Source organism: Salvia splendens, chromosome 17, assembly GCF_004379255.2.
Source record: "Salvia splendens isolate huo1 chromosome 17, SspV2, whole genome shotgun sequence".
Taxonomy (NCBI): domain Eukaryota; kingdom Viridiplantae; phylum Streptophyta; class Magnoliopsida; order Lamiales; family Lamiaceae; genus Salvia; species Salvia splendens.
The window spans coordinates 18403755-18428524 of record NC_056048.1 but is presented as its reverse complement, the minus strand read 5'-3'; the positions used below and the strand labels follow the sequence as shown (position 1 = coordinate 18428524).

The following is a 24770-nucleotide window of genomic DNA, read 5'->3' as shown; positions in this document are numbered from 1 at the left end:
AAAGAGTAGGTTTGTGTCAGGTGTCGTATCGAGCACAGGATGTATCCTACTGATCAGGATGGAACCCCAGCTATGCCTGAACCTGGTATCAATATTTCCTCAACCCACTTCTACTGACTAGTATAGTGGACGTAAGGGTCGAATCCCACAGAGATGAATGCGCTTTGGGAATTGTGGTGAAATTCTGGAGAGGTTTGGTTAGCTACCACGCTTTGGGTTGAGACTTTATCTAGGCTGGAAGTTAAGATGTTACTCTACTGATTAGGAGGTGTGAGAGACGTTTGATAAACAGCTGTGTACGTGAGAGTAGGGGACATTATGTCTCTGAAAATATGTGTAAGGTACGGGATTACTATAAAAAGCTAAACGGAATATCAGAGGAAAAGAGGTAGTTAGGTGACTAGACTGACAGATCTGCAGGGTACCAGCTGAAAAGGTAGAAAAAGTAAACGACAAAAGCAAAAAGTAACTAAAAAGTAAAAGTGGTCCCAAACTTGGATGTGGATGTTATCTTCTTCAACATTAATAAACTCAGATCAACAATCTCATATTTCATGAACGAGAAACACAGATTAACAAACTTCACAGCTCAGATCCAAAATTAAAAACTCCAAATCAAAAGATTAATCTAGCAAAACTGAAATCATGCTTACTGGGTGACATGCAAGGCGGCAGAAACTACGTAAACTAAGCTTTCACATTTAACCATTTTAGATCTAAAATCTAACAGCTATCTAGACTTGCAAACTCAGGCAGATTAACTACAGAAATGAAAATATGCGATTCAACACTGGAAATTACCGTAACTACTAGATTTAGGCTACCTAGGCAGAATGAAACAGATTCAACAGAAAACGATGCTCAAAGACAACTTCATTGCATAAAAGGTGTTTGGATCTAAACGAAATTCTTCAAAAGTAAACATAAATTGAAAGTGCAACAGGTCCAACGCAAGGAAACACGTAAAGATTAACTAAGAAAGCAATTAAAGATTGTTTGCCACTCTGGGCGATGAAACTGCTAACTCTACGAAACACGCTGGCTGGAACGAGATAATGCGGAACTCCGGCGAACTGATGAGCTTCAGGTGACCATGGCTGTCGGCGAGGAACGAGAATATGAAGGATAATGTTGAAGGATTGATCTACCGAAGAGAGATTGCTAACTAAGCGTAGGTGTTCATGAACTAATTGATTCTCATTCTCTCTCCAAGTGGCTTCCTTTTATAGGGAGGCCTGCCCTTGATTTTTAGGGTAGACTTCAAACATGAAGTGACTCTTTTGCCCCCTTGCTTGCGGCTAATCTTTCCAGCTATCCTTCTTTTCCATCTCGAGCCTTTTTAGCATGCATACTGGTCATGATAGCAACATCCTGACGCCCTTTTCACCTGAATTCTCCTAACATTCCCATACTGGCTGGAACACTTCCCTGCACACTTTAGCAACTGTTTTGCAGATATATTCCAATTATGCACATTATACTGACCAGTAACCAAGGCCTAGAATACGACTTATCATTCCACTTGATCAGTTTCCGTCCTTACCTCCAACTTTTAAAAACTAAGAAAATAAAAATATCACACGAAAAACTATTTACACTAACTACTAAGGACTTGATCGGGTTCTTTTAGGATGTCACTTGATCAATTTAATTGATTAAAAATTTGTTGCTTTGATCAAGCAGACTACCCTTGAGTACCCGATCACTCCTTTACCTGCTCACTGGAGAGAGTTAGGCATGAGTAATGGAATGTCTTCCACCACAAATGCATCCATTCATTCTCTGTACGGCTTTACCCTGTGACCATTCACCATGAAGGAAGGCGAATCTGGATCGCTTCCTTAGAGTTCGATTGCTCCATTCATTCGGATGGCGATAATGGTATAAGGGCCTATCCACCTTGACCTGAGCTTCCCTGACATTAATTTCAGTCTGGACTGGAACAGCAGTACCCTCTGGCCAACCTTGAGTTCCTTCTTGCGAAGGTTCTAATCATGCCACATCTTAGTCTTCTCCTTGTACCACATGGCAGAGTCATATGCATTCAAGCGGAGCTCTTCAAGTTCTTGTAGCTGCATTCTCCTCTCTGCAGCTCCAGCCTCAGTATTCATATTCATTTCCTTGACTGCCCAGTAAGCTTGATGTTCCACTCCCACCGGTAGATGGAACATCTTTCCAAATACCAGCCGGTATGGGGACATTCCGATAGGCGTTTTAAAGGCGGTCCTGTAGGCCCAAAGCGCGTCTTCTAGACGACTGCTCCAGTCTTTCCTCGTGGGATTGACCGTTTTCTCTAGAATTGCCTTGATTTCTCTGTTTGACACTTCGGCTTGGCCATTTGACTGTGGGTGGTAGGGTGTAGACAAGCGGTGGTGAACTTCGTACTTTTGCATCAAGGCTTCGATGGTTCTGTTGACAAAGTGAGTTCCTTGGTCCGAGATAATAGCCCGTAGCAACCCATATCGGGTAAAGATGTTCGATTTTAAGAACTTCGCCACTTCTCTGGACTCGCATGTCCTCGTTGCCTTTTCTTCTATCCATTTGGACACGTAGTCCACCGCCACCAGTATGTAGAGATTGCCTTCAGATGCGGAAAAGGGACCCATGAAGTCCATTCCCCATACATCAAATATTTCACAAACAATAATGGGGATCTGAGGTATCTCGTCTCTCGTGGATATCCCTCCAGTAAGTTGGCATCTTGGGCATCTCTTGCAGAATTCGTAAGCATATCTATGGATGGAAGGCCAGTAAAAACCACTATCAAGTACCTTCCTCGCTGTTTTCTTTGGTCCAAAATGACTACCACAAGCCAGTGCGTGGCAATGGATCAACACGTCCTCCTGCTTCCATTCTGGTATACAGTGCCGGATTACTTGATCTGCCCCCATTTTCCATAGGTAAGGATCGTCCCAATAGAAGTATCGGGAGTCACTTTTCAGTTTCAGCTTTTGTGCCCTTGTAATCTCATCACTCCTGGGCAGCTCGCCTGTTACCAAGTAGTTGGCCATGTCAGCAAACCATGGCTTTTTCCGCATGTGTTGTTCCTTGCTTCCTTGCTCAGTTTGATCAACCTCTTCTACTTGGTTGTCCCACTGATGTTCAGACGTTGACTTGACCAGATATAGGTGTTCCTCAGGGAAGGCGTCAGAAATGGCTTCACCGTTATCGTTTTGCAAAATTCGGCTCAGGTGATCTGCCACTGTGTTCTCGCACCCCTTTTTATCCACTGCTTCCCAATCAAACTCCTGTAGGAGGAGTACCCATCTGATCAATCGTGGCTTCGATTCCTTTTTCGCCAAGAGATATTTGATGGCCGCATGGTCCGTATATACTATCACTCTGGACCCTAGCAGGTATGGTCTGAATTTCTCGAATGTGAAGACCACCGATAGCATCTCCTTCTCGGTAACGTCATAGTTCCTCTGAGCTTGATTCAGAGTTTTGAAAGCATAGAAAATGACGTAACTCTTCCCTTTGATCTTCTGACCTAATACTGCCCCTATAGCATAGTCACTAGCATCGCACATCACCTTGAAGGGGTGATTCCAATCGGGGGCACGTATTATTGGAGAGCTTATCAATCGGTCCTTCATAAATTGGAATGCGGTCTTGCAGGAATCAGAGAATTCAAATTCCACGTCGTTCTGAAGAAGCTTCATCAGTGGCTGGACGATTTTTGCGAAATCCTTGATAAATCTCCTATAGAACCCAGTGTGCCACAAAAAGGCTCTGATCTCCTTCTGGTTGGTAGGATATGAGAGTTTTTTTATGACCGCTACCTTTGCTGGATCAACCTCGATTTCCCTGCTTGGCACTACATGGCCCAGGACTATTCATTCAGTAACCATGAAGTGGCATTTCTCGAAATTTAGAACCAAGTCCTTCTGGCGGCATCGATCTAGCACCCTATTCAGGCTATGCAGCCCTTGGTCAAAATTGTCCCCGTAGACAGTAAAGTCGTCCATGAAGATCTCAATGAAGTCTTCCAACAAGTCGGAGAAAATGCTCATCATACATCTCTGGAAGGTGCCCGGGGCATTACAGAGGCCAAACAGCATCCTTCTGTAAGCGTAAGTGCCAAAGGGGCAGGTGAGTGTTGTCTTTTCTTGATCATCTGGATTCACGGCGATCTGGAAGTAGCCACTGTAACCATCCAGGAAGCTGAAATACTGTTTCCCTGCCAATTTCTCCAACATTTGATCAATGAACGGCAAGGGGAAGTGAACCTTCTTCGTGGCTTGGTTTAGCTTTCTGTAATCTATGCACATTCTCCACCCAGTAACTGGCCTTGTCGGGATCAATTCGTTCTTTTCATTTTTCACGACTTGGATTCCTCCTTTCTTTGGCACCATGTGTACTGGACTGACCCAGTTACTGTCCGGGATGGAGTAGATAATTCCAATCGATACCAACTTAACAATTTCCTTTTGCACCTCTTCCCTCATGTTAGGGTTGAGTTTTCGTTGTTGGTCGCGGTGTGGCTTGGCCCTTCTTCCAATCAGATGTGGTGCATACACAAGTCTAGGCTGATGCCCACCAAATCCGTCAGTTTCCATCCAATCGCCTTCTGATTTCTTTTCAATACTTCCAGCAATCTATCTTCCTGCCCCTGGGTCAGCTGGCTGTTGATAATAACGGGCATTGTTTCTTCCTCCCCCAGGTAGGCGTACTTAAGATGTGTTGGAAGGGGCTTCAACTCCTTCGCGGGCTGTGGCTCTTCAGTGGGCAGAGGGTATTCTGCCGCATCTTTTTCCAGTGACTTGTCTTGATCAAGCTGTCCTGCTAGGCTAGATACTTGAACTGTCCTACTCGACCCAGCTGGCCTCGGACGCTCGCAAAAATCCGTTATCGCCCTTGCGATGGCTTGGTCGTCCATCTCTCCGACCTTCATGGTCTCAAACCATTCTTCTACTTATTTTTCGACCTCTTTATCTGCAGCGGAATCAGTGAATTCTCTTTTTAAGAATTCCTCCTCCAGAAATTCCTGCACCAATGGTTCAGTTGTGTCCACAGAGTACATGTTCTCGCCGTCGGCTGGCTTCTTCATGGCTTCATCAATATTGAACGTGTACTGCTCTCCCTTGAAATCCAGGCTTATTGTCCCATTTCGGACGTCTATAATAGTGCTGGCTGTGGACAGAAACGGTCGTCCCAGTAGGACTCCACTCGACTCTTTTGTTGCGGGCTCCGTCATCTTGATTACAAAAAATCATCTGGGTACAGAAAGTCATTCACCTTTACAATAACATCCTCCAGAATTCCTTCTGGGTGAATACATGATCTGTCGGCCAACTGTATCATTATGTCAGTGTTGACGAGTTTGGCTGCTCCCAGTTTCCGATAGATGGAGTATGGCAGAACATTGATAGATGCCCCCAAATCGCACATGGCGTGCTCCACTTGAATATCTCCGATTGAAATAGGGAGTGTGAACATTCCAGGGTCAGTTTTCTTGGAGGGGAGGTCGCTTCTCTGGATCACGGCAGAGACGTTCTCATCTGTAATCAGTCTTCCTTCCTCGTTGACTTTCCCCGCCAAGTAGTCTTTGATGAATTTACTAATTGGGGGCATTTTTAACGTCGTCAAGAGCGGCACCTTCATCTCCACGTCTTTGAACATGCTTGCCACATCGATTGTGGCGTCTTTCTTCCTTGTTATCATTCCCGATACGGATATGGCTTGACCTTTTCAGTTTCCTCTTTCTGACTTTCTTCCGAAGCTTCACCTCCTACCTTTGCCTTGCCTTTTTCTTTCGCAGTTTGCTCTTTGCTGGATCCTCCCTCTTCTTCACGGTTGGGCCCAGAATCAGTTGCTGGAGACATTGCAGGATAACTGGGGCTTTGGTAAATTTTCCTGACCTCAGGGACACTTCGCTGATGTGTTCACGACCAGGCGTCTGTACAGTAGCTGGGATTTTTCCTTCATTCCCCCTCAGCTCACCTAGCGACATCGCAACCTGAGAAAGTTGTTTTGTTAATATCTCCAACGCTGCCCGCTGCTCCTTTTGAGCCTCCTGGATATCCTGTATCGCATTATTTGGATTGTACGGTACCAACATATCTTTGTGGCCAGCGTTGGGGTGTCGGTTGTATCTTTGATTCGGCGGTCCCCCACTATAGTTGGGCTGCGGGTAGTCAGATTGCCCGTAGTGTTCTTGCTGGTATTGCGGCTTGTTGTATTGTTGATTTCTAGGATGCTGATTTCCCCGTTGGTGTGGTGGAACATAGCTGACCATCTGGTTGTTTGGCTGCATCCCCTGGTTGTTTGACTGTGGGCACTGATGTCTGTACCCCCAATTTCCTTCCTGTTGTCGGCTTGACCAGTTAGACTGTCCTCCTCTTGACCAGTTTCCTTGAGGTCCACTTGACCACCCTGTCTGACCTCCCTGCATTCTGTTCCCTCCAGGGTTTGGCCTATCCAGGATTCGAGCAGGCCAGTTGGGCTGCCCGTCAGAGGGTTGTATCTGCTGTGTCGAGGGTGGTTGGCTTTGATTCTGATCGGTCCACCTAAAGTTTGGGTGGTCTCTCCATGGAGCATCTCTCTATTTACCCTGGATCCAGTTGCCATTCGCATTCCAGTGGCCAACGACATTCACTTGGGCTTGCGGCTCCGTCTTACGGGGAAACTCGCAATAGTAATAATGATGCTCTTTAGGCTGAGGTGGTTGCGGCACATACTGTGTCTCCTTCGGTGCAGGTGGTGATGGCGGTCTGGCTTTCTCCACTGCCTCAAGTAGCTTCTTCTCTATTTGCTCGAATCGAGCCTCCAATCTTTCATCGTTGCGAGCCTCTACTGCGTGCACAGCTCCTCTCCTATACTACCCTCGAGATGTCTCGTACGACCGCTTAGCCTCGATCAGCCTTTCCAGTATATTTTTGGCTTGGCTAAATGGGGTTTTCGAGAAATCCCCTTGAGCTGCAAGGTTGAGGTCGTTCTTGCTGTCTATTGTGAGTCCGCCATAAAAGATCGAATAGATCTCCCGCTCCCCTAGCTTGTGGTTGAGGCATGCCTGAAGCAGCCCTTGGAATCTGTCCCAGTACTGGCCGAGGGGCTCATCGTACTCCTGTCCTGCTTCTGTAATCTCCCTTTTCAGGGCACTCGTTTTTTACGCGGGAAAGAAACGATCTAGGAATACCATGCGGAACTCCGCCCGTGTTCTGATGGATCCTTCTGGCAGCCTTGACAGCCAGACACCCGCATCTCCCTTCAGAACGAAGGGAATAGCCTTTAGCCTGTAGTCCTCGGATGTAGATCCAGCCGGTACGGGCTGAATATCACAGTATCGGCAGAACTCCTCTAGAAAAGCGTACGGGCATTCTTTTGAATGGCCGTAGAAATGGGAAAAAACGGCCAATACTCCTGACTTGATAGCTATGGTCCGCATCTCAGGAGTAGCGGCAATGGCATGTGTGGGCTCCTTCTCATCATGAGCGTGCAGAGAGCCGATTCCGAAGTCGTCAGCAACAAGGGCCATCTCTGCTTGTTCAGGTGGTGGTTGTTTAGGCTGTTCAGTGGCTGCTGCTGCTTCTAATGCTACTCTGTAACGAGTGGTGACAACGCCGACTTCTTGGACTCTCCAATGAGCGTTAGTCTCTCTGTTTAGAAAGGGGTGATTCGAGTGTCCACCGCGTTGGTACCTTCTCATCAACAGTAAAAAAAAGAAAACAAAGAAAATAAGATTATATACACCTACGCACTACGCACAAACATAAAATAACACTATGCTTCCCCGGCAACGGCGCCATTTTGGTGAGCAGGTTTCGAACGACAAGCGAATTCGGACCAAGTTATATTAAAGATAACCGATTGGATTAGTTAGCAAATGTCGTTGCCACTTGATCGATGCAAACTCGCTCTCACTCGTTTACCCACCAAAGTAATTTATAACTCCCAATTTTGCACTACTTTAACAGTAAAGCGGCAAGTTCGGGGTCGATCCTACAGAGAAGTTGGTGTATCAAGTGTGTGAATAGTGAACAGGGGGTTGGTTGCTGCCACGCTTTAACTTGGGAGTTTTTAACTACTGATTTTACTCTAGGCAGAATTAAACTTGCTAGCTTGATAAAGGTAACTTTAACTACTGGGTCAAGTGCTCGAAGATGAAATTAAAGCAGTAAATGCGAGGATGAAAACTAAAGTAACTTTAATTAAAACTAAACTCATTACAACGTGAAATTTAAACTAAGCTAATACTTGGGAAACTACGAAAGCTATTAAAACCGAGAGGAGCCTCTGCGGGAAACTTAAGACTACGCCGACAGATAACAAGTATTCTGCAACGCTTCTTCAATCCCCCTTTCTAACTAAGCATTACTTTATCTAAACTAAACTAAGCTATTCTAGAGAACTGAACTAAACACTAGAACTAAGCTAAACTAGACGGAAAGTAAAGGATCGGCTCTCTTTTGTGTGGTGGCACATCCTCTATTTATAGGCTCGGCACGACCTCCAGCTGGATAACGATCTTGGCAGGGAATATTAGCTCATGCTGAGAGTGAGCGACTCATTGATTGCTACGTGCTCTTCTTCTAGAATGATGACGCTTTTCAGCAACAGAATCGTGACTCAACTCCGTCCTTGCGTCTCATATTCCAACACATGTCCCCTTTTAGAACGTCATCCTTGATAACAGAATACTGCGCACCATCCAGCTTATAGCCTCGCGTGTCCTTTTGACATCCAGTGGTCCCCTCCTTAACTGCTTGATTACTCCCCTTGATCAACTTCCCCCGAAATCTGGCCTTTTTCACCTATTGTACTTGCTCGATCAGTCTGACCCAGTTGCCTTGGTCAAGTAACATTTCTGCACATAAAACTGATCAAGTAGCGTACATTTCACCCCTAAACTGATGCATGAAATGAGCCTTATCATCCGTCATCAGTCTTCGCAGCCATAATATCTCTGTTAGTCCACTCTTAATTCCTCTAAACTCTGCCTCTGCGCTAGAAAGCGCTACTACCTTCTGCTTCTTGCTTCTCCACGTTACAAGGTTCCCTCCTACAAATGTGAAATATCCGGCAGTCGATTTTCTATCATTTGGGTTCCCCACCTAGTCAGCATCGGTGAAACCATGTATCTCCATGTGTCCATGCTTCTCAAACATAAGTCCATGTTTAGCTGTTCCTTTCAGATACCGAACGATTCTCAAAACCGCTTCCCAATGTGCTTCTTGCGGTGCATGCATAGACTGACTCACTACTCCAACTGCGTACGCAATATCTGGCCTTGTGTGAGATAAATAGATAAGTTTCCCGACAACCTCTGATATGTCTCCCTGTTGGTCGGCTTTACTCCTTCCACTATCTACAATCCATGATTTTGCACCATAAGAGTATCTGCTGGCTTACAATCGATCATCCCTATCTCGGCCAACAAGTCAAGTATATATTTCCTCTGATTTATGAAGATTCCCTTCTTTGACCTTAGCACCTCTATCCCCAAGAAGTACTTAAGGAGACCAAGATCCTTCATCTCAAACTCATGGAATAAGTTCTTCCTTAGTTCGACTATCTCCTCTTCATCATCTCCAGTAATGATCATGTCGTCTACATATATGATCAGACATGTGATCTTTCCTCCTCTTTTCTTGATCTGCATTACTCTGATCGTATTCGTACTTCTTTATTATTTCTGTAAATCTCCCAAACCATGCTCGAGGTCACTATTTCAACCCGTATAGTGTCTTCTTGAGCTGGCACACTTCCCCATCTACAAAATCTCCCGTGAAACCAGGCGGTGGTTCCATGAATACTGGCTTAGGTAACTCTCCGTGCAGGAATGCATTTGTCACATCCAACTGTTGGAGCGGCCAATCCTTATTAGTAGCAATCGAGAGTAACACCCGCACGATATTAATCTTAGCAACCGGGGACAACGTTTTAGCATAGTCCACATCATACGTCTGGGTGTATCCTTTCGCCACGAGTCGTGTCTTGTATCTCTCTATTGTCCCATCTGGTCTTCTTTTTATCGTGAATACCCATCTACACCCGATAGTTCTAGCTCCTTCAGGCAATTTGCTTGTGATCCGCGTATTATTCTTCATCAGGGCTTTCATTTCAATAAGCATTGCTTCCCTCCACTTCTTATGCTTCATTGCCTCCTCGGCTGTCTATGGGATTTCTTCTTCTTCGTACAGTGCTGCCTCAAATGCCTGAGCCATTTTAGTCAGATTTCCTTGTACGAAGTTTGCCACCCCATAGCGGCTCTTCTTCCCTATCTTTTTAGGTGAATATCGATTTGGCGGAATCCCCCTTGTACTTCGGAAAGGAAGCACATATCTCCTAGGGTCTTCATCCACAGTGTTATCCTCCTCTTGGGTTCTGTATCAACCGGGTCAGTAATAACTAGACTCTCAACAACATTCGGTTCAGTAATGACCTCAGATATCGTCAGAGGAGGATCGTTTGGGAGTGGATGAGAAGGTTCTTGTGGCGAGACATGCTCGGCGGCAGTGACCACAACTGGATCTGTTGAATCCCCAATCGAGGAGCTTGGCAATGGCACAACCCAACTTAGATAGTCCTCCGAATTACTTAGAACACTCTCCCCCTGACTACTAAGGTGGGTATGATAGAAAAATTTAGTTTCCAGGAAATTGCAGTGTATGGTGGTAGTGATTTTTCGAATGGAAGGGTCATAGCATCTGTAACATTTTTGATTCACTCCATACCACAGAAAGACACATTTGGTTGCACAAGGTGATAGTTTGGTTCTTTCGTGTTTTGGGATATGAGTGTAGACGGTACAGCCAAAGACTTTGGGCTGAAGGTTCAAGTGTTCGGGTATTTTGGCTTGTTTGGATAGTTAATGAAGGGGGTTTTTCATGTTCAGGATTTTTGTAGGAAGGCGATTGATGAGGTAGATGGATGTAGCAACTGCTTCTGGCCAAAAATATTTGGGGACTTTGGATTTAATCATTATAGCTCGGGTCATTTCTAGGATTGTCCTATTTTTCCGCTCGGCAACCCCATTTTGTTCTGGTGTATAGGCACACGAGGTTTGGTGGATCACTCATTTTTCTTTGCAAAATTGGGTCATAGCACCGTTAACGAATTCCCTCCCATTATCTGACCTAAGGGTTTTGATAGTGGTATGAAATTGTGTTTCAATCAATTTAAAGAACGAGGTAAATCTATCAAACACATCAGATTTGTTTTTCAAAAAATAAACCCACGTCATTCTAGTGCAATCATCAATAAAAATCACAAAGTATCGAAAACCATTCCCGCCCACCACTGGTGCGGGACCCCAAACGTCAGAGTGTACTAAAGAAAACATGGATTTCAGACGAGTATTTGTAGGCTTAAAAGACTGTCTATGGCTCTTGGCCAAAACACAAGTTTCACATGAAAAATTAGAAGAAATTAGAAGGTCCAGATAAAGCAATTTAAAGTAACCAGGAGAAAGGTGTCCTAGTCTTCGGTGCCAGAGCCAAGTTTCCTGTTTCGTGGATCCGTGAGCCAACATTGTACTGCCATGTTGAGCTATTTCGTCCACGTAATAGAGTCCTTGCTTCTTAGTGCCATGCCCAAGAATCCTTCTCGTCTGAATATCCTGCAAAATACAAAAGTCGGGGTGCATTAGGAGCGTGAAATTTAATTCCTTAGTCACATGACTAATGGACAGCAGTCTCTGAGATAAAGTAGGGACATATAGAAAGTTCATGAGTCTGAGTGTAGGTGAAATTTCAATTGTGCCTGATCCTTCAACAGTAATCAATTCCCTACTCGCAGTTCTAATATATGACTTCGTGCCATTATCAAAAGTAATAAAATCATTCCTTTCCGGAGTCATAGTATCAGTTGCCCCACAATCAAATGTCCAACCCTTGGAGTGTTTATCAATTACATTATGAACATGAAATGCTGCGGAAGTTTCTCGTAGGGGTTCAAAATGATTTTTAGACACATAATCGGGGCAAATATGATATTCTCGACCAGTCTGGGGTTCAATTGCAATTTTCGGGCAGTCAGGGGGGCGAATATTAACAACATGGGATATTTTCCGAAATTTCCAGTTCTTATGGGGTAGAAATTGTAAATAAGTGAGATTTAAATGAGGGAAATTAGGGTTTGGGATTAACCCAAACCCGTTACCTCCTTACGCCGTTCCGTCGAGGATTCCAGTCCTCTTCACGAAATTCTCGGCGCCTCTCACGTTGCCGTCGACGGGTTGGTCCTCCTGACGCACCCCCTCCCCTGGTCCACCTGATTCCCCATGATTTCCTCTGTCAATTCGCCGTGGTGTTCCATCGTTGTTCATCCCCACGACGAGCTTCGCCTGAAGCATGTCTCCCATGTGTGCTTCTCCTGACGCACCCCCCTCCCCGTGCTCTCGATTTCTATCGCTCCTCCCACCATTCCGGGTACCCTAATCGTTTGAAGCATGTCTCCCATGTGTGCTTCTGTTTTCCACAGTGGGAGCACCATAATTTTGAGGTGTCGGGGCGTTGATTTACCGATCGGCTGGTGGCGGAGGGGCGCAGTGGAGCGCGGCGGTACGGTGGTCGCTGGTTCTGGGTGGCGGAGCCCTGTCCGATCGCCGCGAGCCCATGTCCGATTTCACCCCCAAATAATGAATCGGCATTGCTGATGTTGGCTTCTCCGGTGGGTGAGGCCGATGCAGGTGGCATGATTCGACGTCGAGCCACCTCCGTCTTCACCCATCCGTAGGCTACCTCCACTGATGGGGTCGGTTCCTCCTTCAAGATGTCCATCCGAATTGAATTGTACTCCTGATTCAATCCGGTCTGAAATTTAATCAATCGTTTTCTCATTCGAGTGTGTTCGAAACTGATCGATTCCCTTATCACAGCAACTAATCGGCTGCTTCTGGCTTCTGTCGATGTTGATCCACAGCCCGTGGATCCTCCGGTAATAAGTCTCCAAATCGAGGCTTCCTTGTTTGATGTTTATTGCCTTCTCTTCCAGGTCGTAGATGTGGTATTTGTCGGACTTTTTCTCGAAGGTCACGGCAAGACTGTCCCACAGCGCTTTGGCGGTTAGATGGTGCACGAAGTCGGCAACGATATCGTTATCGATGTTGTCGACGATCCACAAGAACACCACCAAGTCGTTTTCCTCCCACACATCGAATCCTAGTTTTTGGGGCTCGCTCCTGATGTATGAGTAGGCTCCTCGGCCTCCAATTTTCACTTTGATCAATCGAGAACAAAGGGGGTAGTTTCTTCCATTCAACTTGTATGCAACTGTGATACTTTTGCTATTCCTCATGCTTGTTACCTGTTCTGGATCGGTTCTTGTGTCCTCTGTGTCTGACATTTTTGGTTGTAGGATCTGTTATCTGGGCTTGATCTGGTTTGAAAAGGGTCGAGAAAAAGGTATTATCGGCTATGATAAAAATTTTCTGAGCCAAGATCGATCTGCTCTAAGGCCATGTAGAAAATCAGTGGGGAGAATTGGTCGTTTATTCAATCGTGAATATGATACATAAATTCCAAGAATATATATAAGTTAGAGTATCTCTATATATGGTAAACCTAATTTACAATAATTGCTATTCTATATAAGGCACAATATTCTCCCATATCAACGGCATATAATCTTCCTGATTTTATGTGATATTTCGTCTAACAGTTATAACATACACTAAATATAATACCATTTCTTACCATAATCTACTTTTATACTAGTATTCGTTTCGGTCACTATCCCATAAGAAGATTAATTTTCCCATGTACATCATTTAAAAAGCCATTTTAATATTTTGGGTTATAAATAATATAAAAAATTATTTACTTTTTTTCACTTTTAGTATATGGACACCACATTTTACTAACTTTTTACACCCACAATTCATTATAAGTCCCAGATTCCATTCACTTCCCCATTTGTTTTTCTTTACAAAATCAAACTATTTCTTAAAATTCGTGTCGAATAAAAATAGCTCTTTAAATGGTGGATGGTGGGACTAGGGAATAGTATTTATCAAACAAAGTCCCAAAATAATCTTGAATTAAGATATATTTGAATCTGAACAATTTATCAAATCATTTCTTTTTATTTAATGGTCATAAATATTTTATCCAATTAATATTTCACCTCAGATATAACCGTAGCAACCACCCTCATTAAATAAAAAATTTCAGCTAATAATGAGACTTTATTACTAGACCAAACCTACAAAGATTAGTGGCATCAATAATCAATTAAGTATGTGCTATAACATCAGTTAATTAATTAATTAATTAATTTATAAATATATAAACTAGTTTCTCCACCATATATTCATGCAACCCACACCCCTCTCCCAACTAGCTAGTATCTTCCAAATTCCAAAACTCTCCGATGATGTAGCCTCGCCACCACTCCGCCGCTGCCACTGCTGCCATGGGCTACCACCACCGCCGCCGCCGCCCAACCCCCAAGTCCTACACCCTCCCCTCCTCCCCCACCCACTCCTCCGACTCCTCCGACTTCGAATTCGCCATTTCCCTCTCCCCCCGCAAATCCTCCGCCGCCGATCTCTGCCCCGCCGACAAGCTCTTCTACAAGGGCAAGCTCCTCCCCCTCCACCCCTCCCCCCGCCTCTCCATGGTCCGCACCCTCCTCCTCTCTTCCTCCTCCACCTCCTCCTCCGACACCACCACCACCACCGCCTCCCGCCACTCCACTGACTCCTCCTCCGCCCGCCCCAGCTCCGCCACCGACGACGACCTCAAACACCTCACCCCACCCACCACCACCACCAAAAAATCCTCCAAATACTTCTCCCTCCCCAAGCTCTTCCGCAAAGATTCCGGCGCCGGCGCCCGGGAAGTCATACGCAAGTACTTGAAAAAACTCAAACCCTTGTACGAGAAGCTCTCCCAGAAGCCGTCGCAGCAGCAAAAAACATCCAGAATTTCAAGCTTGACAAATACGTTTATTGTCGCCAAAGACTACAAGAGCCAAGAAATCAATACACAATCATTTTCGGGCAATCTGAGCCTGTATAATAAGGGAAGAAGCTGCTTCTCTAGCTGCCCGCCGTCGATGGGTTCGTCGCCGAGCCACTGTAGAAACAGGCACGGGTACGGGCAAACGGGTCGACCCGGATCCGTAATCCACAGCAGCTCGGACACGTCATCGATGGAGGAGTTGCAGAATGCGATTCAAGGTGCGATTATGCATTGCAAAACCTCAATGCTTCAGACTTAGAATTTGGTTAGTAATGAAATTTGGAAAAAAAGGGTCAAATTTTTTTTAATTAATTATAAGGAAAATTTAGTAACTTTGATGACTTGATCGGTGTTTGGTTTGAGGTAGAATGATGAGTTGATATTCTAATCACCATGTTTGGATTAGTAAATTCCTTAATTTAATTGAGGGGTTTTAATTATGTTGGGTTTGGAATTTTCTCCTTGTTTGACTATTGAAAAAAATTAAATTATTTACTGTGGCAGTGCTTATTCTTTTTTAATAGGCTGTGATTTCGAGATTCTGACCTTATTGCAGTGTAACGTTACTCTTTTGAATTAAGTTTAATTTTTTGTCGCTAGATTGTATTTTAGAATATTTTGCACAATACTGAATGTACGATGGTAATTATTTAAGTTGGTTCGGAATTTACAACAATAAAATAATCAAGTGTTTTGTATCATGCCACTTTCTATTAAATGTTTATTATGGATGGTTTATAACTAGGTTTTGTTCTTCAAATTTAATTAAAACCCTAAAAACATGGAGTACTACGAAAATTATTGTAAGGGTGTCTGATTTACCTAATGTTCAGTTTTACCATTAAATATGTACTTTATACATACTAAGTTAATTTTCCGTTTCACATTATAGAGAGAAATATATTTAATTTATTATTACTACCTCCGTCCCTGAAAGTTTGTCCAATTTTTCTATTTTCATCCGTCCCCCAAAGTTTGTCTCATTTCACTTTTTACCATTTTTGTAGTGGACCTCATATTTCATTAACTCATTCTTACTCACATTTTATTATAAAACTAATATATAAAAGTAAGACCCACAATCCACTAACTTTTTCAACTTACTTTCAATTACATTTCTTAAAATTCGTGTCAGCTCGAGGGACGGAGGTAGTATAATACAATATTATTTCACTGTCTTTAATGTGATATTTATAAGTTGATGTGATAAGATATTTCATAGTGTTGCATAAGTTAATCACCAAGTTATGTCGGTGATAAATTTTGTATCTGGTTATGAAACGAGAACAAGCTAATAATTTGGTTATTTATATACCGATTTTAAAATTGATATAAAAATAAGAATTTAGTACTTCATTAGTCCGCCATTTATAGTCCCATTTCTCGACGCAGGTTCTAAGAAATTGTTTGATTTTTATAAAGAAAATAATAGAGAAATGAGTTAATGAAAAGTGACCCTCATTTTTATATACTCCTTCCGTCTCATGTTACTCGCACTTTTCATTTTAGGCCGTAAATTTAGGATTGATTTTTTAGTGTAATTAAAATAGAATTTTAAGTGTAATGAGACATCACTTAATAAATGAGCTCTTAACTTAAACTAACATATTAATTAAATGCATTAATTCTAACTTAAACTATAAATAGTGTAAGGAGTTTGTGACGAGCCGAAAAGCAACAGTGCAAGTAACATGGGAGTATTAATTTTATAATAGAATATGAGTGTAACGAGTTAAATGAATGGTAAATCTCTTTACTTTAAATAGAAGAAAAGCAAATAAATGAAAATTTAAATTGTTAATATTCTAAAATAGCAAAATAAGACTTTTTTTTTATTTTTTAGATGGAAGAAGTAATTTCAGAAATTTGAATTAAACTTTAAATCTATGGAGGAATCTTACATGTGCTTCATGTTTAAGTATTTATTGCACTCTCAGCTTTTTCGGTTGGATAAGGGCATTATGTCATATTATAACACGATTTTATTGTTTACATCTTTATATTTATTTAATTTTTCTTTGAAGCATTAAATACAATGCCCCGGTCCCGCTGTTATTGTGCTTTGTGCATGAATTTGAAAATTTGAAAATTTTATTATGCATATGACAAATCCTAATCTAGAACTTGAAATTATTTTGCAATCCTTTCACAATTGATATATTTTTTTAAAGAAATATAGTGAATAGTGCGTATATAGTTAGGCAATTAATGACTTTCATAGTTTGGATTTTGCAATATTTTTTTATTTTTATGTATTGATTTTTGTGATATTGCCAAAAGACATTGTTCAATCATCAACGTAAGCTTTATCTTAAAGGCTAACAACTGTCAAGTTCGATTTGAGTCATTTATCAGCACAAATGAACAAATTGACACCTTGCATGCATATTTTTAATCATAAATATTGAATCCAAGTTGTAAAATTGACCACAGTTTTAAAGTATTAGTAAGTAAATGAACATTTTGTGTGCTAAAAGTTGTCCAATTATATCAAAGAGATAAAATTTCAGATTTTATACATTCAAACCATGATACGAAAAATAAGTTGATTGCTCAGTTAGAGAAATATTTTGTTATATGACTTCAAGTTGAATAGTTATCTATTTTTTAAAGAGTAAATGTCAAAATTAGTCCTAAATATATGGCTGAAATACGAATTTGGCCCAAAACATTCACTTTTTTAAAATCAAGTCCTAAACAAACGAAATTGTCGTCAGATTGGTCCTTTTTTAACGATTCCGTCAAAACTGACGGTCAACGCCAGATTAGTGTTATTTGATTAAATTAGTAGTATATTAATGTATAATTAATTACAAAAAAATTTAAAAAACGAAGAGAAATCAGAATTTCTCTCTTCTTCTCACCCATCTCTCTCCTCTCCATTCTTCTTCCCCAAATCAGACTTTCTCTTTCTTTTGTGCCTCTAGCTCCTTCAACCAACCGATGTTTCCGACACCCTCCTGGATAACATCAGCAATACTGTTATATATATATATATATATATATATATATATATATATATATAGAGAGAGAGAGAGAGAGAGAGTCCCATTATTCACAAATCTAGTCTTAAAGACCGAACTAGAGATCAAATTTGGGCCCTTAGATCTTAAATTTGATGGATTAGATTAAATGTTGTAGTGTTAAATTTCGCAAGTCATTATGTACACAAATTACTTCAACACGGGGGGTATTTACGTCATTTTGCATTGGGGGTAAAAATTTTAGGGTTAAACACATCCAAACAATTTACTCTAATTCACATTCACGCCTCTTCTTCTTCCCATGATCTCCAAATCAAGAGCCGATTCATCTCATCTTCAAATCTCCAAATCGAGTTGCCGAATTTGATAACAACAATCGCTGAGTTCAACAACTACAGCAGCGAATTCATCTCCATCTTCAAATCTCCAAATTGAATTGGCGAGTTCGACAACTACAGTTGTCGAGTTCAACAACTACAACAGCGAATTCATCTCCATCTTCAAATCTCCAAATCGAGTTTCCTGAGTTCGACAACTACAACCGTCGAGTTCAACAACTGCAACAGCGAATTCAAATCTGACACAGATTCAAAAATGGTTGAAACACGCAACTCGTCGAACGAAGGCACGCCGATTAATTTGTTTTCTGATTCTATTCAATTAGTTCATGAAGCAGAGCAGAGGAAGGTCAATGTAGGCGTTGAATTGTGATCCGAGCATGAAGAGACATAGTAGAAGAGGAAGGCAATCTAAGGTAAGAGATGGTTGCTTGGAATTGTGCCTTTGATGTGTTCGTAGAAATGTTTTAAAGAATGTAGAGGTTTGATGATTAAGTTGTGTGTTTTTTTGTTATTTATGTCAGCTGATCTGGCCCTCCAGTACGATAAAAAAAATAGCTGAATATTAAGTCTAATGTTTATGATTTCAATGAAGATGAAGTGGACACGGAGAGTGAAGATGATGATATAGCTTATCAATCATGTTTTTTGCTTCATCACTTTGTGATCTTTGCTTTTGGTTTCTGACGTGACTACTGTTTTTCAAAGCTTGCTCTTGTAAAGATGAATCTATTATGCTTGATGATCATGTCGACTTGACTAGTGGATTTGAATATGCTTGCTCAAACAAAACTACAGTAGCTGATCATTATTAATTAATTCATAGACAGTGAAAACGCAGGAAAACTTGGTTTTTCGAATGTACGTAGCATTTGTTTGATCAAATACTGGAATGAAGTAAAACTGTAGTCCAGTGAAGTAATAATGTTTTAGAATGAAGTAAAATCATGCTAGAATGGAGTAAATATCTATTCATTTTCAATTTATTACATACCGGAATGATTTGTGTTTGTAATGATTTTTTACTAACAATAGTTAGTTTTTATATTTTATACCAATGTCTTGTTTTATTTTCCAGATAAAGTATATGTCCAAGCCTGGTCGTAGATGTGCCAATTGAAGAAATAAAGGATTTGTCCAAGCTTGGTCGTAGATGTGCCAAATGCCACGTGGTTGGTCGGCATGATTCAAGGAATTGTGACAAAACAGATGAGAAGAAGAAGCAAATATAATTGATGAGTTGTTTTATTGATATTCTTTTGTTAGCATATTGATTTTCTAAAAATGATGTGATACATTTATTTATTTGTAATTTATTACTTCATTTCAATAGATTTGATACTTCATTCCAGTAGGTAACTACTTCATTTTGGCACTTTATTACTTCATTCCACTTTGAATTTGAATCTGTTTAAACTTTTTGCAAACTTTAAAGTGAATAGATTGTATGAAGTGTTTTATTTATATGTTAATACTGAACCTATTCATTTAAAGATAACTATATGTGCCTGCATTATTAAGGTATTTCCACATCCTCGGTATTTATTATGATGTATTCGTATAGTTTGTGATCATTTAAATTTTTGGAGGTAAAATAAAATATTATTTCAAAAGCGCATAATAATTTTACGAACAAAGTACTTTTTTGCATTTTGTTTCATTATTTGTTAACCTTCCAATCACTTTCCAAACAAAATATATAGCATATGATTAATATTATCGTGATAAATGCTCTGTTGGACAATCATTTATCAATAGTTCTTCTCTTGTTTTATGCTGACTCAAAGTAATGAACGGACGAAATGAACTAAATCATTTACGAGATGAAGTTTATAAACCAATGCTATAAAGGATTCAAGTGAAGATCATGAATATTAATCACTACTTTATTTGTACATGCATTTACTTCATTTAACAAGTATATCATCTCATCACAATAGCTTTTTACTTCATCGAACTTCAGGTGAGTTATTACTTCAGTTCACTACCTTATTAAATGAGATTATAATTTCATCAATAAGTTATTTAGTCAATATAGGTACAAGTCCAACTGCACACTTATACATAAACACAACACAATTCTGTTCATATTACTTCATTACATGTGGTTATAACTTTATTGAATAATTATTTGTAAACTATGCATACAACACAGTTCAGTTCATATTACTTCATTACTTAAGGTTATAACTTCATCAAGTGCGTTATTTAGTTCATTACAATATTAATTCTTCGCAAACTATATATACAACACAGTTCTCCATCCGTTGCATTTTTGTTATTTGTAGATTGCATTTTTTATTGTTGAGTTTTGAATTTTAGATATAGGTTGTTTATTTGCATTTTATATATAGACGGATTGCATTTATTTATAATTTATTTTGCATTGTTGACAATTTATGTTAACATGCAACACTCAACAATATAAAATGCAATTTGGCTATAACTAAAATGCAATCTATGGAAATGCATACACAGCGTGACAAATGTACATTGCATTTTTCTGTATGCAATATTGCATTTTTCTGTATGCAATATTGCATTTTACGTGCCACGTGGCAGCACGTGATTGGATGTACGTTAGCACTCTAATTAAGGATATGCCCTAATGCTATAGGGATGTATTAAAATGTGAGAACTCGTGACATCTTTCTAGTCTTCACTTTCATCGTTTTTATTTATCGTTGTGGCTTGCTCAAGTTAAATCATCAAACTGATCCAACTGGCCTACACTTGCCTTCTATCTGCAAAATGCTAGTGAATGGATCCACTGGAAACTCATGCTGATCAACTCGACTTAGATTCGACTTGAGTGAGATGAACCGAAGATCTAAAAAAATGTGTTCTTACTTAACCCACAATACTATTAACTAGTATAGGGAAGTAAAGATCGATCCCACAGAGATGATGCGTTTGACATTTGTTGTTAGCCACAGAATGAGAATGGTTGCGGCCAAGCTTTCTAGGGGGTGAGTTAAGTTAACTACTGGACTTGAGAGACTAAACTAATTAAACTGATCAACTCGTTAGTCGAAACTAAAACTACTTGATCAACTCAGCTAAACTTTCCATAAATGAACAAACAGCATAAACGGGGGACTGTCAGTCCCCAGCAAAGTGTACGATAAAGTGAAAACTTTTTAACAACTTCATCTTCTTTACCAAATCAACATGAAAAACAGAGCAAAGAACATATCTGAAAAGCTACGGAAGATGAAACATCATAACAACTCATAAAATTAAATCTACTCCTAAGATCTAAGCTACGACTACGTAAACTAGAAACTAACCCATACTTATGCAGAAATAAAACGTTAGCTACCAGATCTAAACAACCAGATCTAAACAGAAACGTGAATTAAAGACTTAGATCTGACCATATCGACATGAAACAAGACACTTGGGCTAAGATGTGCAGCATAAAACGGAAATCAAAACAGATTAGAAGTAACATGCATGAAACAGAACACATCAGCTGGAAACGAAAACATAACTCCAAATTTACTAAATCAAAACATCAAGGAGTCGACAGCATCAAAAATAAACATGAAAATAAACAATGAAAGCTGGAAATTGTTTCATCGCTTCTTCTCGAAGCGGAATAATAGAACCGAAGGCGATTAAAGCTAAAACCAACACCAAACGCCAACTAAACTAAATTAAACTAGAACATGACCAAGTGTGTGCGACGGAAATCAGGAAGATGAAGTGTTGGAAGCTCCCAATTCCAGCTCTAGAAGAGAGCTGAAAACTAATGAGTGTCGCCCTGGAAGCTGCCTCCTTCCTCCTTCTCTATCTCAATTTAATAAAAACTGAAAATATGAAAATGAAAAAATAGTGTTTGAAAAAATGACTACTAACTTAAAAGTGGCAATAAAAAAGTTATTATCTATTTTAGTTATATAAAATCAATATTAGTAAAATAATTAATAATTTATGAGAAGTAGTTAGAGAAGAGAAAAATTATAGTACTCTCTCCGTCTTATAGTAGATGTCATACTTGAGGATTGACACGGAATTTTAGGAGGTGTTGTTTTATGTATTAAGTGGAAAGAGAAAATAATATATTTATATTAATGTGAGAGAGAACTTTTTCCAAAAAATGAAATGTGACATCTTTTGTGAGACAAACTAAAAAGTAAAGTGTGACATCTATTATAGGACGGAGGGAGTACTAATTTTATGTTTTTATATAGCAAATGAAATTAAAAAACTAAAGGCAGGAGAAAAAATGTCTAAGGGCACCCGTACAACAACGAAGAAACTGGAGGCGGTGTACACCGCCTGGCTCACCGTCTCGTACGATCCCATCGTCGGGAACCAACAAGCCGCCAAGTGCTTCTGGGAAAAGGTCTGTGATGTCTACCACCAGACTAAGCCGAAAGGGGCCCGGAAGCGCAAATATACAATGCTCCGTGCTCACTTTGGCCGAGTCGACGCACAGGTCAAAAAATTTTGCGGCATCTACTCGGCCGAAGCGACGAACTACCAAAGCGGAGCTTCGGGCGCCGACATTTGGAGGGCGGCTTTGCGCGTCTTCTACCAGGACACCGGTCTACAGTTCAAATATGTTGATATTTGGCAGCTCGTCAAGGACGAGGAAAGGTAGGCCGGCGGTGTCCGCTAGAGCTCGGGCTCAACCTCAAAGCGCACGAAGCACACGGCGAGCGACAACTACTCGTCTGGTGACACCGGTGAGGCCAGCGAGGGTGAACCGCAGGTGTTTGGGGGTACGGGGGATCCAACGCCCGACGAATACGGGGGATCCAGCCGTGGGCGCCGTCGGCCGCAAGGGACGAAGGCGGCTAGAGCGAGGAAGGGCCGAGGCGAATCAAGCCAGTCGGCCTCGGGATCGGGCTCGCGGGGAGGCTCGGACACACTTATGGTGGCGTACATAACCGCCACAATGGCGGACACTTCCCGCTTCTCGTACGCCCAATTCACGGCCTGGTGGAACGGAATTGTGCATATGGCATGAATTCTTGGTCTTCCTCCTCCCCCTAAACCTCGACCGCCTCCGGAGGATGATTCGCCGGCGGAGTAGTTTTTTATATTTTCCCACGATTAATTGTGTGTTTTTTATTTTGTGTTTTTTATTTTTTTAGGATTTTAATTGTATGCTTTTTTTATTTTTTTTAAGTTTAAGTTGAATTTTTTTTAATGTTGTGTGTTTTTTAATAAAGTGTGTTTGTTTTTTATTAAAGTGTGTTTATTTAAATTGAATTGGGTTGGAAATAAAAAAAATGAAATTGAATGAATAGTAATTTAAGGAACGGTTAAGGAACGAAGGGTTGCAGGTTCCGTTCCTTAGTTAAGGAATGGAGTAAAAAAGTACTGTGGGGCCCTCAAATAGTGGTTTAAGGAACGGTATAGGGACAGCGTTGTGGATGGCCTAAATGACGCAGCTTTGGTGTGAAACCATCACCGCATCCGCATGAGGTGATGTGTCAAAACACAATGCAGAGGATCCTCCCCCTAATTTTCGCAGCCTTTAAAATCATCATTTACCTCGCTCGAGCTCATATTCTTCTTGACTTTCCATTATTTACTTAAAAAGTACTGTTCCGTGTTTCCTATTAATAGTTCACTTTCACTTTTATCATAAATAGAATATGCCTCATGTTTTACTAATTCATTCACTTATATTTTATGGTATATAAAAACAGAAACCATATTCCATTAACTTTTTTTAACCTATTTTTCATTACATTACTTAAAACTCATGTCAGAACCAAAGTGGACTTATTAAGAGACGGAGGAAATAGTATATATACGAAAGTAAGTTCTTAACCTAATTGTAATATTGAAGGCTTGTGTAATTAATTGTTTGATGTTATAAATTATAATTAATTAATTAACTAGTAAATAAAATCCTTTCGTATTGGTGCCAAATATATTGGCGACATTATAACTGTTTCAATATCCTCTTCCATAGTTGAAGTTTGCCTCTGGCGATCTGCTGGCGGTGGGGGAACTTCGGATTTTAAGCCTTTCTCGCTTTTCTTTTTCTCAAAGAAACCCATTTTTGCGGCTTGGTATCTTAGATTATTAGTTCTTGCATGTATTTATATAGAGCGTTTTGTATAGGGGATCACGAATTATGTTTATACAAAAATGTGAGTTTTATTGAATTTTGGGTGTGATTTATGATGATAAAATCTGTCACTATATTGGTGATTATAGAAAGGATTATTTAAACATTAAGGAGGATTTTGATCTCCATTGTTCCATAATGACTCCTTATATAATTTCTATAATAAACATGGAATATATCATAAAAAAATAAAGCCTCAATCTTTTCCATTCTTCATTCAATTTATTTATTATACCTCTCTTTCTTTATTTTCAAATTTATAAAAAATATTAAATCACCCAAATCATTCACAATTTGAAATAATTACCTCAAAATTGTAAAAAATATAAATAACTCGTAAATTAAAAAACGACAAGATAATAATAAGCAAAATAAAATCCTTCAACAATCTCAAAAAAAAACAAAAACAAAAATAACAGATTCCAAAAACAAAATGAAATGCATGAAA

At 40.4% G+C, this 24770-nt stretch overlaps 3 protein-coding genes across 3 annotated transcripts; 1 reads left to right on the top strand and 2 right to left on the bottom strand.

Moving 5' to 3' along the window:
• Positions 1-4915: 4915 nt before the first annotated feature.
• Positions 4916-5664, bottom strand: LOC121774413. Its single transcript, XM_042171296.1, has 2 exons — positions 5239-5664; positions 4916-5197 (listed from the first exon to the last, which is right to left on the bottom strand). Exons 1-2 carry the CDS (start codon positions 5662-5664, stop codon positions 4916-4918), a joined length of 708 nt encoding a protein of 235 aa, XP_042027230.1.
• Positions 5665-9053: 3389 nt separating this feature from the next.
• On the bottom strand, positions 9054-9601 carry LOC121774412 (uncharacterized mitochondrial protein AtMg00810-like). Its single transcript, XM_042171295.1, has 2 exons — positions 9352-9601; positions 9054-9307 (listed from the first exon to the last, which is right to left on the bottom strand). The coding sequence occupies exons 1-2, from the start codon at positions 9599-9601 to the stop codon at positions 9054-9056; spliced, it is 504 nt and encodes a 167-aa protein (XP_042027229.1).
• Positions 9602-14271: 4670 nt separating this feature from the next.
• Positions 14272-15596, top strand: LOC121773893 (probable membrane-associated kinase regulator 1). Its single transcript, XM_042170817.1, has one exon. The coding sequence runs from the start codon at positions 14356-14358 to the stop codon at positions 15163-15165; it is 810 nt and encodes a 269-aa protein (XP_042026751.1). The 5' UTR covers positions 14272-14355; the 3' UTR covers positions 15166-15596.
• Positions 15597-24770: the final 9174 nt, after the last annotated feature.